This window comes from Humulus lupulus, chromosome 4 (genome assembly GCF_963169125.1).
Source record: "Humulus lupulus chromosome 4, drHumLupu1.1, whole genome shotgun sequence".
Taxonomy (NCBI): domain Eukaryota; kingdom Viridiplantae; phylum Streptophyta; class Magnoliopsida; order Rosales; family Cannabaceae; genus Humulus; species Humulus lupulus.
This window is the reverse complement of record NC_084796.1, coordinates 48,060,838-48,079,353: the sequence shown is the minus strand read 5'-3', so window position 1 is coordinate 48,079,353 and position 18,516 is coordinate 48,060,838. Positions and strand designations below refer to the sequence as shown.

The window sequence follows — 18,516 nt, the reverse complement described above, 5'->3', positions numbered from 1 at the left end:
TTTATTAATTAGTTTCTAATAATCTTTTATATTTTTTAAAATTTTAAATAATTTTTATAGTATTTAAAAAATTTAGGGATATTGGTGGCGATAATACACAAATTATTTATAAAGTTACACTTTAATACATAAATTTACTAGTATAAAAATGTGTCACGTGGATACTTAACGGTGAGTAATAACAGTTGTACCAAAAATATAAATTTAGGAATTATTACAGCAAAAAAAAATATTTTGATATTATCGTCACCAATATCCCTTAAAAGAATAAGCTTATATTTAATTAAAAGAGAAATATAATGGAATGAAAATTCATAAAAATTTTATTGATTTATTTTTATTTGGTCAGTTTTAAAGTATAGAAATGACAATTTTAATAGAAATTTAAATAGAATGCATCTTCTACTTTCTTTAGAAAATAGTAAAAAGATTACTTTATTTATTTGTTTTTTAAATCATTACATGCTACATTAATGATATAAGCATTAATAGTAGAGAATTATGTCCATGATCAATCCCCAATATGTAGGCCTCCAACTGGACAACTGCTTAACAGAGGTAGTGCATTTTTTTGCATAACTTTGAAAGAAAAGTGTCGAATCTTGTCACAACGAGAGATTTACAACCACTAACTTTGGGGGACAAAAATAAACCATCAACATTTAGGATACCAAAGAATACCACCTACAAGTAGGTACAATATACACATTCACATAATATACATATTTATACATACAAAGATTGGGGGTTTCTACCTTGGCAACCCAAGGCCCAATCACTTGATCTACAGGTGGTTAAGGGTGTGATTGGTAGGGGATTCAAAAACAGTTTTATCATTTTCAGATTTTAAAAAATGAAAACAGCAATGAAAACTTGATTGGTACACTTGTTTTAGAAAATAAAAAAAACCATTTTTGAAAACTAAGTTAAAATCCTTCAGCAAAAGAGAAAACAACAAATTGTTGTTTTCTTTCTATTCTATAGATTTTAAATTTTAAAAACACTCAACCATTCAAGATCTCAAAAATTTATAATTTATTTTTAAATTCAATATTTTCAAATCATTTGATTTGAAAATAATTTTCTAAAATTATATTTTTGAATTAACTACCAATTAGCCCTTTAATGTTTTCAGTATAATCTTACTATTTAAAAAAAATAAAAAAATTCTTGCTAATTTTCTTTTATTTTTCTTATAGTCTTGATTTTTTTTCTTTTGTCATTTTTACAAGTCAATCTACTTTTTAAAATTTTTATCTATATAAATTTAGTAAAATAATTAATTATAAAATTATATAACAGAATATAATTTAATTCTAATTTACAATATATTTGCTAAAAAAAATCATTGATCAAATAAAAATTACAACAAATAAATAAAAAAATATTTTCACTTCAATTATTATTATACCAAAAATAAAAAATATATATATATATTACATATTCAATTTTTAGATTTTCTACCAAAAAATTATTCAATTTTATAAAACTAAAAAATAGTTAACGGACAATACATTCAATCACATTTTCATAAACATATTTTCAGACACTAAATCTAGATTATTTTTTCAGAATCATACTTTTTCAAAATACAATTTTTAAATCACTAATCAATCATGTCCTAAAAAAATATAACTTTAATATAAAAAAAAAATCAAAGTTAATGACAATGCAATATTGTTATGAATTTAATTAATGCACTATTATTAAATTTTAATTTATCAATATAATTAAATTTTACTTTCAGCTAAACCAATCACATATTCAGTTTTTGTTATATTTTCAAATTTAATCTCAATCACAGATTCAGTTTTTTAAAACTCAAAAACAGTTTACTGACATTAAACCAATCACATTTTCAGAAACATGTTTTCAGTCACTAAATTCAGATTTTCATTTCAGAATCCCACTTTTCAAAAATACAGTTTTTTAATCGCGAATCAATCAGACCCTAAAAGACTACTTAATTGTACAAAACATGTTTATTTACTTTTTTATTATGAAAAACAAATAAAAAAGAAGTTCAATTGGCTTTCAATGGTTTTTTTTGTTTAAGATTTAGGGTAAAACAACCTTTTTTTTTTTAAAGAGTAAATTATAATGAATAGTCTTTTAACAAATAAATTAAATAAAATAGTAAAAATCATTTCACTTTCAACTATAAAATTCGAGGCGTTAAAAGAGTAAAACCTTTTAGTCTCGTTAAATAGTTGTGACATTAGAAAGTTCTTTAAGGATTCAAACGCAAAAACTAAAAGGTTTTGGCCCAATAGGCAATATATACAAAGGAAACATATAATAAGAATTACGTTCTTATAATGTTATTCTCTTTTAACTCTTATTGCTTCATTCCAAAGTTCAACAAACCCTTTACTTCTCAGAGTTCCAAACCATGAATCTCTCTATGTTCTCTCTTTTCCTAGCTTACATGAACCGTTTCAACAGCAGTAAGAGCAGCAATGCAAAGGTCCAACCCAGAGCGATCTCAAAAACCTCACAAAAGAGTCTTCAAACGGTGCCTTCAACTATGGCAGAGACATGGGCCACGCTGAGCTCAACCATAGCCAGCATCATGTTTGCTTGGGCCATAGTTTGCCAGTACTCTCCATACGAAGTCCGCCACTTAATCGACAAGTTCAAGAAAAGACTCAAAGACTACCTCAACCCTTACATTCAAATTTCGATCCATGAATTCACTGGCGACCGCATGAAACGTAGTGAAGGTTACAACTTGGTTGAAGCTTACTTGAGCTGCAACACTTCCCGTAGTGCTAAGAGACTCAGAGCCGACCTTGAGACTGATGGAGAGAGCTTGGTTTTGAGCATGGATGACTATGAGAAAATCACAGATGAGTTTCAAGGTGTTCAAGTTTGGTGGGGTTTGGGAAAGATATCTGCATCTTCAAGGTCTAATTATGCTGAGCAAGGAAAGAGGTATTACAAGCTCACTTTTCACAAAAAGCATAGAGAGTTGGTGACCAAGTCTTATTTGGACCATGTTATGAAGCAAGGGAAGGAAATAAGAACGAGGAATCGGCAGAGGAGGCTTTATACTAATTGCGCTAATTCTATTAAGATGTCGAGTGGTATGTGGAGTCACATACCGTTTGATCACAAGGCGAGTTTCGAAACCATGGGGTTGGATTATGCGAAGAAAAAGGAGATTGTTGAGGACTTGCTGGCCTTTAGTATGAACAAAGAGTTTTATGAGAGAGCTGGGAAGGCTTGGAAGAGAGGGTACTTGCTTTATGGCCCACCGGGGACAGGGAAGTCGACCATGATTGCAGCAATGGCGAATTTGCTTAACTATGATGTGTATGATCTGGAGCTGACTGCAGTGAAGGACAACACTGATCTTAGGAGGCTTTTGATTGAGACTACTAGTAAGTCTATAATTGTTATAGAGGATATTGATTGCTCTCTTGATCTTACTGGTCAGAGGAAGGAGAAGAAGGTAGAGAAATCTTGTTTGGTAGATGAGAAAGAGACAGAGAAAGAGAAGGAAAAGCCTAAAAGGGAAAAGAAGCCAAAAGAGGAAGGCAACAGTGGCAGAGTCACTCTCTCAGGGCTTCTTAATTTCATAGATGGGATTTGGTCTGCTTGTGGGACTGAGAGGTTGATTGTGTTTACTACAAATCATATAGAAAAGTTGGACCCTGCTTTGATAAGAAGGGGTCGAATGGACATGCATATTAAGCTTTCCTATTGCAGCTTTGAAGGGTTCAAAGTTCTTGCAAAGAACTATTTGAACCTTGAAAACCATCAAATGTTTGATAGAATTGAGAGTTTGATTGGAGAAACTAAGATGACTCCAGCTGATGTTTCTGAGAATCTCATGCCTAAATCGCCACATGATGATCCAGAGAAATATCTTTTAAACTTGATTAAGGCTCTTGAGGAAGCCAAGGAAGCAGCAGCTAAGAAGAAAGACAAGAAGTCAAAAGAGATTGAGCCAGCCAAGAAAGAGGAAGTTTTATCTCAAGATAGTTTGGACATTGAAAAAACAGAATGAGTTAAGGAAGTCATAATTGTTAAGTGTACGGAATATGTAGTAGGAAGTTCAGCAGGAAACAATATCTGATAGCCAGAGTCCTATTTCATAGTTAATGTAATGACTTTCTTTTCATCTCAAATGTCCTACTTGGAAAATTAGCCTTATTCCAATGTTGGAAAATTGCAGCATACTACTTTAGAAGCAGCCCATAGGTACATATCTTAAGAGAAAGTTGATTAAAACATCCAAAGTTATCAATGGGAACCCTACACAGCTATGGCTTACTAGGTTTAGACAAAATATAAGAAATAAAGATATGGGCAAGGCTTTTTATTTATTTTATTTTTTTCATCTTGAAAAAGCCACCAGTTCCACCAGGACGACCTAACAAAAAAGATATTATTGCGAATGTGAAAAAGCAAGTTCAATAATGTAAGATGACATCATGAATTATGTCATGCTTATAACATAACATTAGACAATTTTCAGAAAAATCCTTTAATTTTTTTAATAGCAACAGGTTTAGAGCTTTTGGTTTACATTGAGAGGCAGTCGGCAGATGTCTTTATTCATAATATTTATATTTCTCACAGAACATGAAAAAAAACATTTTTGCACCTTTGCTGAGAGCTGAAGGAAGCACAAGCACTTATCATCCCAAGTCATTTCTTTCCATGTAGTTTCATGCACCAATGTAAAACATACACAAAGATTTGTATATTTATATATGCATATTTGTCCCCATCTGGATTAATATTTGTTTATTTGCTTATGAAGACCTTTTTACTTTTACTTTGCATTCTACTTCACCAGGTTATCTACTCTTGTTTTACTCGATGAAGTATTTTGGACTCAAACCCTTTGCTGTCTAATGCTACTTTCTACTTTAATGCTTACAAATAAGAATAGACAGAACAAATGAAAGTTTAACACGACGAAGATTCAGATAATAAGGTAGGCAGATTAATGTTAAAGGTTAAAGGGCAATGATCAACTTACATGACATACTGTTATTGGTGTAATTAAGTATCGGATCCCATATATATTGATTTAAAATATATATGTTGGGCATAATACTAAATTACATCAATCAAGATAGTGTTGGCGATCATAGTGTCCTATAATAACATTCTAGATAGAACATTAAGATTTATGAGTTTTATCTCAAAACTAATTAATAATGAGTGGAGTAATCCATAATTAATATCCTCACACAAATATTCTCAAATCTCTCCTTTCATTTTCAGCAAATATCCATTATTTATTTTCACTTTTCTTCACTTCCACTCTTCTACATTGTATTCCCTTTGTTCTTTCAATTCACATGTTATCATCTTTCTCTGTTTCTTTTTTTTTTAAATTTGATTCACGTGAGAATGTCTCATGTCAGTATCCAAGTCCTAACCATGAGTTCATAGGTCAGTAATTTGACTTTGAAGCTGATCTAAGCTCCACCAGCAAATCTAATAATAATACTGCCGAGAGACTCAGAGGCTCAGAGCAGTGATGGGAACAAAACATAGCAACTTGGTTTTGAGCCTAGATGACAACGAAATAGTACCTGATAATTTTGATGGTGTGGAAGAGTTTTTTTTAAAGTTGCCAAAAGATGAGTCACCAACAATGTATTGACTAAAAAGTATTCAAATCATGTGATGCAGGAAGTCATGGAGATCAGAAGGGAAAATAGACAAAGAAGGCTTTACAGTAACTAGCTATTATGCTTGGATCTTACTGATCAGAGGAAGAAGAAATATGATAAAAATGAAAAAGGAAGACATAAAAGAAGAAAACAACAAAAACAAGATCACTATTCCAGCGATTTTTTTCGATTTCGATAGGCTTTTGGTCCTTGTGGGGTGAAAGGATGATAGTTTTTACATTTGACTACTAATTGTGTTGAAAAGTTGGACCTCCTTTGATAAGAAGGGGCCTTATGGACACGCATATAGAGCTTTCTTATTGAAGTTACAGTTCAAGTATTCGTTATTGTGAATCTTGCATACAAAATGTAACGTGATTTACATGTTGCAAAATACATGATTTTATATAAACTCAATAAAATTATAATAAAAGTTGATAACGAGCGACGACTGTTTTATTCAATGAAAGAAAGAAAATATGTTAATTGGTCAAATACTAGCAATTCACTCAACGACCATTCATCAGTATTAAGAGAGTTCGTTAACAAGTTGTTAGAATTTGTGGTTATTTACAGCTGTAAGAATCTAACAGGTTCAGTTTATGCATTTTCTCTATAAATACATGAAAGAAAAGAGCTCACGTTGAGCTTTCATCAAATTCATCTTCTTCTTCTTTATATTCTTCCATTTTTCTAACTGGTATCAGAGTTTTTTTGACATACGTCCATGGCGGTTCTTGATTCAACAAGTGATGCTCACCCACTCACCTGTCCATTTTCTCTAGTTCCGTTGGCACTCAAGCTTGATCGAAACAATTTCGCTCGCTGGCGTTCACTGGTTCTTCCCACTGTGAGAGCACATGACTTGGAGGGTTTCCTTCTTGGCACAACTTACTGTCCAACTTGGAATATTTCTCTTCCTTCTTCTTCTTCTTCTTCTTCTTCTTGGGAAATTGTTTGGGTCAAACTCAAAAGCTCGTCTTCTTCAACTTAAATTTCAGCTTCAATCTGTCCAAAATGGTTCTGACTATACATGACTATTTCCAGAAAATGCTTTCTATTGCTGAAAATCTTGCTGTTGCTAATCAAATGATCTCTGATGAGGATCTTCTTCTCTACATTCTTGGTGGCCTTGGCAGTGAATGTGAACCAGTCATTGCCAACCTTATACACAGGCCTGATTCTGTGTCACTTCCTGAAGCACAATTTTTGCTCAAAAATCAGGAAATGCGTCTACAACAAAATCAGTCTTTGTCCTCAATTGATCTAAACTCAAACTATGGTCCTAATACTAATTCTGGTTCAATCTCAAAACATCAATCAGGTGGTTCCAATGGTGGTGGTGAACTTTGTCCAATGTGTCAAATTTGTGGTCGTGTTGGTCACCTTGCCTTTCGGTGTTACTCTCGTTTTGATCCAAATGTGTTCTAGGCCATTTTAAATGACTACAAAGGGAAGGAACAGAAATAATGTCACTGACAATAGTCTTCTTAGTGTCTGAAGCGTTTTACTCATGGTAATAATGTCTATGCTAAATTTCGTCATGACCACTGTTTTTTTTTTTATGGCAAGTGCCTCAACAAAGGCACGAGAAAGGACTATATTAAAAAAGAGAGTTCAGTATAACTTAAACCCAAACAAGCATCCGACTACATTACACCAACCGAAAACAACTAAAAGAGAAAGAAAGATAGCTGAAAGATAACAGAAACTAAACCGCCGCTACTATCCCTGACTGTGCTTGAAACCAAAATTGCTCCCACTGCAACAGATAGTGGAGTTTACAGTCTTGGACTTTCCTACAAAGTTCGTTAGGAGGCCTTTCCCAATTCTATCTGGTTCTAGTTGGCCTTCCAACTTGTTGATTCTAGCCCACTTTGCTAGATTGTGTACTGCGTAGTTGGCAGTTCTAGGAATGAAAATTATTTCCCACAGCTGAAGCTCTTTCACTGCATCTCCAAACTGAGCAGCTAGATCTCTGACCTGCACGTCTACCTCCGAATTTCATTTCTGCTGTAACACTCTGACAAAAATTTTGCAGTCTGATTGGAAGATTACTGCAGTGAGTCCCCAGTGTTTTGCCCACTTAGCAGCCTTTGCCAAAGCTACAGTTTCTCCAATGAAAGGGTTCGTGATTGGAGCTCTTTCCACATGGGCATGTGTTACCTTCCCTTTGTCATCACGGAAGAGCATTGCCACGACCGAATGGTCTGCACTGATAGAGATATCAGTATTGCACGCAGTCCAGCCAGAGGGAGGTGGGAGCCATTCACCATTCTGTGTCATGCCATGGTCATTGTCTGCTTGACTTTCCTGCAATCTAAAATTTAGTCGTGAGATTAGACTCGTGATACTTGAACAATGGCCTCCATGTATCACTTCATTCCTCTCACGCCAAATAACCTCCATGATGATCGTTGATCCTTCTAAAAAATTAGTGAAGCTGAGATTATTACGAGGCCTGTGGGTGTCTTCTTTAAACCATCTCAACCAATCTTGCCAATTTATTATGCTATAACCCACAGTTCTAACGCTCCATTGAGAAGCATACCACACTGCAGTAGCAAATCTGCACTCCAAAAAAAGATGTGTAGTAGTCTCTACATCCTCCTCACACAAAGGGCATAGAAGGGTGTCCATCTGTCCATAGTGATTTAGCTTTTGTCTTGTGAGAAGCACGTCCGAGAGAACCTGCCACCATAGGAGCTTTAATCTGTTATGAAGCTTTGCTCCCCAAATCCATTTCCAACAGTCCGAATAGTCTGGGGTCGCTTGGTCCTTCGTAATTAGTCTGTAGGCAAACTTGATGGAGAAGATGCCATTATTTTCCTTAGTCCACATCCACCCATCACCTCTCCCCTTGAGTTAGAACAATGTTGAGGCTCCTTTTAGCATCATCAGCCTGGAACTAATTCCTTACCATCTCCTCTACCCAATGGTTATGCTTGATAAAGTGTTTTGCCCAGATGACGCCATAAGTGGCATCTCTAGTGGGATCCGGCTTCATATTCTCACCACCTGGCACCCATGGATGGAACAAAATGGAAGTTGTTGCACCATTCCCAGTCTTTCTGCATATTCCCTGGTTCAGATGCTCCCTAACCTTAAGAATGGCTCTCCACATTACAAAATCTCCCTTTTTAGGCACCAAATCCAGAAAATCAGCCCTTTTACCATATTTGCTCTTCATAGTGGTGCTCCATAGGCTCGAATTATCTGTCGATGCCTTCCATTCCCATTTAGTGAGGAAAGCTTTGTTCATAGCTTCTGTGAGTCTAAATCCCAGTCCTTCTTCCACTTTTGATCTACAAAGGCTATTCCAAGAGATTGTGTGTATTTTCCTTTTTCCACCGGAATCTCCCCACCAAATTGTCTCAGGGCTTTATCAATATTTCTGGAGGTTGTAACAGGAATGACATCTGATGCAGCCCCATAGTTTGCAATTGACGACCCCACCGATTGGATGAGGCATACTTCGCCTGCTTTGGACAATAGCCTTGTTTTCCATCCTTAGATTCTATTCAGGACCTTGTATACTAAAAAAGAAAGGTCTTCCATCCTCTTTCTTGATTTGAACAAAGGTATCCTCACATATTTCGCGTCTTTCTTCATTCTTTTCATAGACAGTAAGTTTGCAATTCGGATTGCCTTGGCTCCTAGAAACCCCTTGGAGAAGAAAACCGTAGATTTTTGGTAGTTTATCACCTGTCCTGACCAAGAACTGTACTTCTGCACAATGTTTAAAAAAGTGGTTTTGAGTGTAAGGCAGAAAAAAAACGCACTGAGGCATGCGCCTTGCTTAGCAGAGGTGAGGCGTACGCCTCACTACAGTGAGGCACTGAGTTGAGAGGCGGGTGAGGCAGGCGGAATTTGACTAAGGCGTGCGCCTCAGGGGTAATGGGTTGATTTATGCCAAAAAGACCCAAAATAAAAATCTTGTATAAATAGGCCCAAAAAAACCTTATTAAAACTTATTTTAAACTTATGATTTGTCAAGCAATGATGAATTGGAATATGATTTCTAAATCATCGTCCCATTGCTACTAAAGTTTGTTCTAGAATAGTAGAATCTAGGATTCTAGTTCTAGAAATAAAAGTTTACTTTATTTTAGAAATTTAGATAATTTATGAGATATTTATGTTTGAGTTTTATGATACATTTTATGTTATGTTTGAGTTTTATGACATTTTTTATTCTATGTTTGAGTTTTATAAGACGCATTATGTTATAAAAATATTTTTTTAATTAAATATTTGAGGCGTAAAAGCGGTATTTTAAACATTGCTTCTGCAGGCATTCCATGAATGCAGAGGCCTCCTTCATTGCAGCTCTACCAAATAGGATCACATCGTCAACAAACATGATATGGTTTATCACAGGTCCGTGTATGTTTAACTTGAATCCCTTAATCTATCCCTCTTCCTCTTTCCTCAAAATGAGTCTAGAAAGGATGTCCGCTACAAAGATAAAAAGGGAAGGTGAAAGTGGGTCGCCTTGTCTTAGGCCACAACCAGGTTCAAAGCTGCCCGAACTCAGCATCAGATTCATCTTACTAACAGAAATACATCGCTTTATCCATTCAATGAACTCCGAGCCAAAACCCCTCAGTTGAAGAACTTTTAGAATGAACTCCCAATCCAGCCCATAATAAGCTTTCTCCATATCCAGTTTTATCATCATATAGCCCTTATTTCCCTTCCTCTTGCCCATAGATTGAACTATTTCTCTAGCCACCATAGTGTTTTCTGCAATGAAACTACCTTTGACAAACGCCGCCTGTGGTGGAGCAATGAGTTTTGGTAGTAGGCACTGAAGTCGTCCTGCTTGGATCTTGGATATGAATTTATAGGACACACTGCACAACGCAATGGGTCTATAATCATTCACCGTAGATGTTGTTTCTCTTTGGGGAATAAGAATGAAATTTGTGCCATTGATCACCTCAAGGAGCTCTTTCGCTGTGAAGAAGTGTTTGATCATTTCGAGGACATCAATTTTAATCATTGGCCAATGTTGAACATAGAAAGAAACTGACATTCCGTCAGACCCAGGAGCCTTGTCTTTTACCATGGTTCTTATTGTACTCCAAATCTCTTCTTCCAAAGAAATCTCATCGAGGCGGTTCACCTCCTCTTCTGTAATCTCCTTGAGATTGAAGCCGCTAAGCTCATGAGGGGATTGCAAATTCTGCCTTTTATATATTTCCTTGAAACGTTGTAGGAAAACATCAGCGATCTCCTTTGGTTCTTTTATCCAAGTGTTGGAATCCACTTTGAGTTGTTGAATATGGCTGTGTCGTCTTCTAATAATAGTGGATGCCATAAAGAACTTGGAGCACTTGTCTCCTTCTTTCAGCCAACGGACCCTTGATTTCTATCTCCAATGGACTTCCTCTCTGGGACCCTTGATTTCTGTCTCCAATGGACTTCCTCTCTCGACAGACCCACATTTAGAAGACTTCTTGCCATTTCGCAATCTAAGACATTTTGAGGGTTAGATAGCTCAACCCTTTCTAACCTAATTCTTGCCTCCTCAACCTGTTTTGAGACCTCCCTGAATTGCACTTTATTCCTGTGAGCTAACTCTACTCTAGTTCTCTTCAGTTTTGGATGGAGGTTGACCTTTCGATTGGTGCTCAGTTGCTTACTCCACGCACCTTTGACTACCCAGTAGCAGCGAGGATCCCTTGCACACATATTCTCATATTTAAATTGTTTTCGCCTACAGTTCGTTCCTCCAATTGTATCAAGCAAAATGGGGCAATGATCCGACACCGCCGCCGTAAGATTCTTGACCACCGCACTTGGGAAAAGGAGACGCTAGTGAATTGATCCAAGTGCCCTGTCTAGTTTTGCCTTCTTCATTGCGGTCCTAGCTGCTCGGTATCCATTTTCTTATGCCAAGTGAATGGGTTGCCCGTGCACCCCAGATCAACAATTCTCGTTCTTGCTACCATCCTCCTCAGATCAAAGGAGTATCTAGATGAGTTACCCGGTCTGGAATAGTTGATACATTCATCATCCCTCAATGTCCCATTTAAGTCTCCAATTAACACAATTGGGTCATCAGAGGCTAAAATTTTGTTGCCCGTATTTCTTCAGAACTCCTCCTTGTCTTTATAGGCAGGGGACCATAGATGCTAAAAAGTTTATGCACAAGTTGTTGGAATTTATTCTCATCTAACCTTGTCTCAAATAGAATCAACATCTCTGGCTGAGATTGACAGACTATCTCCTTGAGCTATGGAATTGTCGCCGTCTGCCCGAACCCACAACAATTCCAAGATAGTAGTCTCATGGTGACCGTGGAGATTTTTCTTGGCAAGTCTCCAAAGCCCCAGACCAAAAAACGTGAGTTTCTTACTTTCCCTTTTCATCATTGTCTTTGCTTCTGTCCGGTTGTGGCGTCTCCTCAGTGATATCCACGATTTCACAACCTCGGGGTTATTCCTTCATACCAAGATGAATTTGTTAGAAGGTCAACTCGGATATCAATGAGTTGGCTCTCCCACCAGCCTCTGACCTTCCTAACAAAGTCTGATTTTGTCTTCTTCTTCGACACATCTTTCTTAGCTGAGAGGCAACAGGCTCTCTTTGAGTTCCTTCCCATTGGCATCGAAAAAGAAGGTTCATTATAATGTTGCTTCTGGGGTTGACCCCCTCTTTTGGGCGTTGGAGTTGCATCTGCCGACCCTGGGGAGAAGACGATAGGCAACTCATCATGGTTTCCCTTTTCTTCTCCCTGATTCTCACCAAAAGCAGTACTCTTTGGCTTCACACTGCTTGGTGTCTCGTCAGAGTCACTTTGAGATTCTGGTTGGCTTAATGGTTTTGGCCCCAAGAAGAAACCATCATAGACCTTTCATTTCCGCGGGCCATGCTCATTATCTTGGTCCCTAAAGTCTTCAATAGAATTGATTGGGTCGAAAATGGCTGGTTCTCTATGATACTTATCCACTGTAAGGCCCCCCTGAGTGGATCAAAACAATGGACCCAGCATTCCTTGGATGGTCACTCCATTTGTTGGGCTTGGGATCCATAAAATCTCTGGACCATCCGGTTGACAAACATGGCCCTTTCGACTGGATCCCTTCTAAGGGGAGGTCGCATCTGTGATCGACATATTTTGGAGTTTTTCCATAATAGGAAATTTCTTTTGCTCCATTGGCCTTGTCGTTGAAGCAGGTTCCACTTCTACTAAGGATGTACTCTCCTGTACCTTGTCACCACCCTCTTTCCTTTGTGTTGGTTGTCCTTCCTGAGCAGAATTTGAATTAAGCCTTGATTGTTACAGGTCCTCAGTCTTGATGAAGGACAGGAGTTAAGAGGCAGATTCTTCTTCATGGGAAGCTTAGACATGGTATGTATCAACTTGATCTTTCTATGGGATTTCGTGAGTACTTTTGACCTATGGCATCGTAGATTGGGTCACTCATCTGAAAAAGTGTTTTATTCTGCTTCTTGATGGACTGTTATTTTTTTTCCATTGCAACTGATGATGTGAAGTTTTGTTCTCTTATCAATATGACAAAAGTCTCATTGTTAATCATTTCCACCATCTATGAATAAAAGTAGCTTTCTTTTGAAAATTGTTAAATCTGATTTATTGAGACCTGCTCCGGTACTTTCTACTGAAGGATATCACTATTATATTAGCTTTGTTGCTGATTTTACACGATTCACGGGAATTAATCCCTTTCAGTTAGTAGTGTTTATTGAAGCGTTTTTTTTATATAGAAAACTTGAGTGCCCACAAACCGACTTGTGAGGTGAATTTAGAAGTATGATTTCATTTATTCAAAAGGGAATTCAACAGAGACATCCTTGTCCTCAAACTAATGCTCATGCGTTGAGCCAATTTTTTTCTTTTATTTTTTCTCTTAAAATCTAAGATCCAAATATAGGGCTAAAGTTTTGATGGAATGCTTTCTCTTCTGTTGTATACTTGATTAACAGACTATGAACATCCCTACTACAATACAAATTTCTTTTTAAAGTGGTTTTTCATAGGCTACCAGATTAACAAGTTCTTAAGACTTCTGAATGTGCCTTTTATCTACACTTAAGACCTTATAATACTAATAAAATTGAGTTCAGAACGTCCAAGTTTGTCTAAATTTATTTGCAGGGATCTGTTTATTGCTAGAAATGTGGTTTTTTTTATGAGTTGTGCTTTCATTTTCAAGAAGGTTTTCCAAGCATTGCAGATGCTCCAATTATACCTTCTAATCTCCCACATCAAGTTAGATTCCAATTATGATTTTTCCACCACAAGTTGCAAAAACTTCTCTCGGTGCATTTTTGAATTATAAAAAATAATAAATGAGAAGTGTGTATCATTCTCCATTATGTGTAGAGTCCAACATTGCTTTGTAATACTCTCTTAGGGCACTCCCAATAGATGTTTTAATCCATCTTTTAAAATATCTCTTCAAAATACATGTTTTTCTATTTTACCTTTAAGTTTTACATTATATCATACATCAGCTTCTCTATATATTTTTCTACATCATTTAAATATTATATCTTTAAACATGTTTTATTAATTTAAGTAAAATAAAATAATTGAAAAAGAAAAAAATAATAAATATATACTAAATGGGAGAGAGAAAGCTTATAAAGAAAAACAATAATATTAAAATATTATATAAATGTTATGTAAATGTAGATATGGATTAATTGGAGTTTGTGTATAGCTATTATAAATATATTTATAAAGGAGTTGATGGAAGATGTTTTTGTGAGTTTTAGCTAAATATTATAGAGAAAGTGTATTACAAAATACACCACCAAAACATATTATTTTTATAATTTACCTCAAACTTTCACATTATATCATACATCAACTTCTCTATTTTTTCTCTACATCATTTAAATATTATATATTTTTTAAATATTTTATTCATTTTAAGAAATAAAATAATTAAATATAATAGTATCATATACTTATATATATATATAAATATACAAAATTTTATAAATATATATATATTTATTTATAGCTTGATAAATAATGTTTCACTACATATAAAAAAATATTATTCATTTAGGTAAATAAATATAACTTTATATCACTCATTGAAAGACTATTTAATAATTTTTTTTCTATATTATAAAGAATTAGACATTTTACATCCTCCACCCTTAGAAGCATATATAGAATGGTGGCTCTAGTCATTAAAATGTGTCTCAATAAGTACCCACTTTTGTGAATGAGGTGTGCACGTCGCTATCGTCATTCGTACCAAGTCCGTTGGTGTGTGACACCTATATTTTGCAGAATAGTTATTTAATAAAATAAATATTTTCTATTATTTAATTATTTATTAAAATGATTTTTGAAGCAGGAAAATAAAAGACAGTCATCCCTACTCTCTCTCCTATATATATATATGGCATTGGATTATATTCAGTTCACGGAACGGTTCAGTCAGAAAATAGTCAAAGGGGGCCCCAATTTGTACTACTATTGGACTGACATTGTAACACTATTTCTGATAAAAAGTGAGGCTAAATAGTGTAGTTTGTCCCATCGCACAGTTAATGCAACTGTGCAAGCCACCGGAGATAACCGGTTTTATAATATTTAATGTGAATAGTTACACGTTGGGGGTGGTTTTCTGGTAATTGTACTTCTTGAACTTTTGGTCTTTTGACAATTTGTAGCTTCATAACATATTTGTTGTTTTTTTACATTGACTGTACATTTAGTACATTGTTCTTACTATTTTGCACATTGTTTATGATTTCGCAACACATACTGTTTAACACATGTAGATGGGCCAGTCCGAGTCCATGAGCACGGCCCAAACGAAAAGGATCTATTACAGTGAAATAAACTTTAAAATTGAGATTTTTTTTATTAGGCCCAAAGTTATGAATGGGGCACGTAAGATAAATTTTTGTAATGAAGATGTTTTATTTAATATATCTTCCCCTTTTGTTATGTTACCAGCAGACAAAGTAGTGATCAATTAATATATCAAAAGACGTAGTATTGAATATTGTAGTGAAAAGTTAGTAAAACAATGAGGACTGCTAAAATCAAAACTAATTAACACTTTTTTTTTATCCTAATTAACGATAAAGATAACAATATTATTAGTTTACTTAATAGAATAATATTGGTAAATTTGTAATAGTAATAAACAAGTTTGGTGAGTTGCATTAACAATGAATTTTTGTTTTTTTTTTTTATCCTAATTAATTACCTAATTCATATTAATATTATGCTTTAAACATGGTTTTAATGATTTTATGCCTATTTGGTGAGAAGCATATATACTTTAAGCAATCAATTAAAAAAGCTAACAAAGTTACTTACTATTAAAATCTCGTAAGTATAGATAGTAGACTCGAATCTACACGATATGATTAAGTAAGTATAATTATGTCATATTTTGTAATCCTTCATTTTAATTGTGAAGATGAATATTTTTGCTAATTTACTCTTTAATGTACAATTAATGAAATTTCAATAATAGTGATACACATGGTATATAATAAAGAGAAAGAAAAGAAACGATTACAGTCAATTTGTTATCTAATTTTATCAATTAGAGTGAAGCGTCACTAAAAAAGGAACGTATATTTAGGATTGGTCATTTGATTATCATTAATCTACATTTCTAAAACATTACAAATATGATTGAACTGCCATAATCAATAATTTTTTACCATTGAAACAAATATACTATTTAGCTACAATTTGAATTCACTTACATTAATGCAATTGTTATACTAATTTAGCCACCTAAACCATTACAAAACACTTTAATTGTTAAGTAGGACAAAAAGCCTACGAAAATAGACACTTAGTCAATTTGCACTATCATTCTGTCATAAAGTTTGATGGTCATCTAGATTCGTCGAATTTAGCTGAATGCTAAGCTCTGTTACTTGGTGAGGGTTGTTGACTGTGAGGAAGTGGTAGACCGACCAGCTGAGGGCATGTTCTTCGATTGTGGTCTGCAGAATAACAGTTCGAACACTTCCTTTTAGTTTTAACGGCTCCATCCGACATATCTATCGTAACATTGTCCCTATTGTTTCCTGCATAGGCGGATCCTTTAGTTCTACAAGGTGTTGGGTCCCTGGTAATGTTTTCATTTTCTTGATAGGTTTGATATCGTCCCGAGTCGCTGTCAGCGGTGTTTGATTCCAATGGAACTGCATCCTTGAACATTGCAGTTAGTGTTGCCACTTCTTGTTTCGCTTTGGTGTAAGATTGCTCAGACTTGCAAGCATAATAGCTCAACAAGTTTGTATCCAAAGCGAGGGATGCCTGCCTAGCCATTTCAAATAACTGTTGCTTTTCTATGGAGTGTTGCTTTAGTTCGAGGGGGAGGTCTGCTTTTGCATTCTTACTCCACCGTTTCAGCAGGAGAGACTGTGGTACTATCTTCATATGACGGTATTTCATTACGGGCCAAATATGTCTACATAGATAGCCGTCTGTCTCAAAAAGCAAGCAGTGACAGGTGAATGTCTCCTCTTGTGGGTGGTAATGAACGTTGTACACTCTATCCTCGTGTTGGAACTTTGACAAACTGTAGGAGAATGATTCACCGTTGTCTTCACAATTGTTGACAAAGTACGCATGTTCCGCTTTGATTTGATCAGCCACTTTATAGTACATATTTCTAGTGTATAATTTGGCACATTGCTCATGGTACGTCTTAAGAGCATTTTTGGGACCTAGTATTGGAGGACTACTGTGTCGACTATTGTAATCATCTTCTCTCTCGACGTGCCTCAACTTTGTCATAGCAACATCAATCAAGGTAACGAATTCACGGAGACTATAACTTGCATGTAGGAATTTTTTAATACTTGAATTCATGGACTCACATCTTTGGTTGGTCCGCATTCCGGCGAAAAATTTCCTATGTCTCTGCCCATGAACGACGACTGTGATAAGTGTTGGTGCACCATTGGCTAGAATGGAGGTCAAAATTGTGTATTAATTCCCCCCATTTTTGCTTGAATTCCTCTATTGTGTAATAGTTGTACATGACATCTTGAAATCCTTGTAAGAATCTGGGGTCTTTTGAAATTTTTAAAGCGTTGGTACACAGGTGCCATGCACACAACCGATGAGTTGCATTTGGGAAGTACTTCAAGACAGCATTTTTGATAGCTTTATCTCCATCTGTCACCACAACCTTTGGTGTTACATGATTGTGGCATTCAATAAATTTGTCAAGCAACCAAAAGTAAGTTTGCTCATCCTCGGAGTTAAGTGAAGCCATTCCAAATATGCAGGTCTTGAAATGATGATTGACGCCCAAAATAATTTTCAGGGGTTTATTATATTTGTTTGTCATATATGTTGTGTCAAATCCAATAACCTCACCGAATGCGACGAAATCCCGTCGAGAATATCCGTCCGCCCAGAATAGGTTCCCCAATCTGTTGTCCACGTCACATTGATATTGAATGAAGAAATTTGGATCCCTCTTTGACAGACAATCCAAATATCCCAAAGCACCATCTGAATCTGTACATCTTTTCTCTTTTCTTTTGACATGGGCGACCTTGTTGTAAACGTCTCGTAGCTGGCAAGGCATCCTTTCATACCCACCAGACTGCATTGCCAAGTGGGAGATGATGTGTGAAGTTCTTATCCCAACTTGGTTCATTGACCTCACTTGAGCAACTAGGGTTTCTAACACGGAACGGTTTGATCTCAGAAATCACAACTCATCTAATGCTGCCTTGTCATGGTTGTGCAGAGGTTGGAATTCCTTGCAAATCCACGGACCCTCATCGCCCATCATTACGACTCGAAAACTAGCTTGGCAACCAGTCCTAGTAATAGATGCTTTTCGTTTGCTCCCACCGGCCTTGTCAATTTCCATGTGTTTGCGGAAACCTTCTT

The 18,516-nt window shown here is 35.6% G+C and overlaps 3 protein-coding genes across 3 annotated transcripts; 1 reads left to right on the top strand and 2 right to left on the bottom strand.

Annotated features, from left to right (window-relative positions):
- Nucleotides 1–2,196: 2,196 nt before the first annotated feature.
- LOC133830400 (AAA-ATPase At3g28580-like) lies at nucleotides 2,197–4,152 on the top strand. The gene has a single exon (XM_062260375.1). The coding sequence runs from the start codon at nucleotides 2,393–2,395 to the stop codon at nucleotides 4,010–4,012; it is 1,620 nt and encodes a 539-aa protein (XP_062116359.1). The 5' UTR covers nucleotides 2,197–2,392; the 3' UTR covers nucleotides 4,013–4,152.
- Nucleotides 4,153–16,521: 12,369 nt separating this feature from the next.
- Nucleotides 16,522–17,505, bottom strand: LOC133832155 (protein FAR1-RELATED SEQUENCE 5-like). Its single transcript, XM_062262535.1, has one exon. It carries the CDS (start codon nucleotides 17,503–17,505, stop codon nucleotides 16,522–16,524), a length of 984 nt encoding a protein of 327 aa, XP_062118519.1.
- A 16-nt stretch (nucleotides 17,506–17,521) lies between these two features.
- On the bottom strand, nucleotides 17,522–18,277 carry LOC133832154 (protein FAR-RED IMPAIRED RESPONSE 1-like). Its single transcript, XM_062262534.1, has one exon. The coding sequence runs from the start codon at nucleotides 18,275–18,277 to the stop codon at nucleotides 17,522–17,524; it is 756 nt and encodes a 251-aa protein (XP_062118518.1).
- Between the last annotated feature and the right edge of the window lie 239 nt (nucleotides 18,278–18,516).

Coding starts and splice junctions, on each gene's coding strand:
- LOC133830400 (XM_062260375.1), top strand. CDS start 2,393: ATGAATCTCTCTATGTTCTCTCTTTTCCTAGCTTACATGAACCGTTTC.
- LOC133832155 (XM_062262535.1), bottom strand. CDS start 17,505: ATGCGGACCAACCAAAGATGTGAGTCCATGAATTCAAGTATTAAAAAA.
- LOC133832154 (XM_062262534.1), bottom strand. CDS start 18,277: ATGAACCAAGTTGGGATAAGAACTTCACACATCATCTCCCACTTGGCA.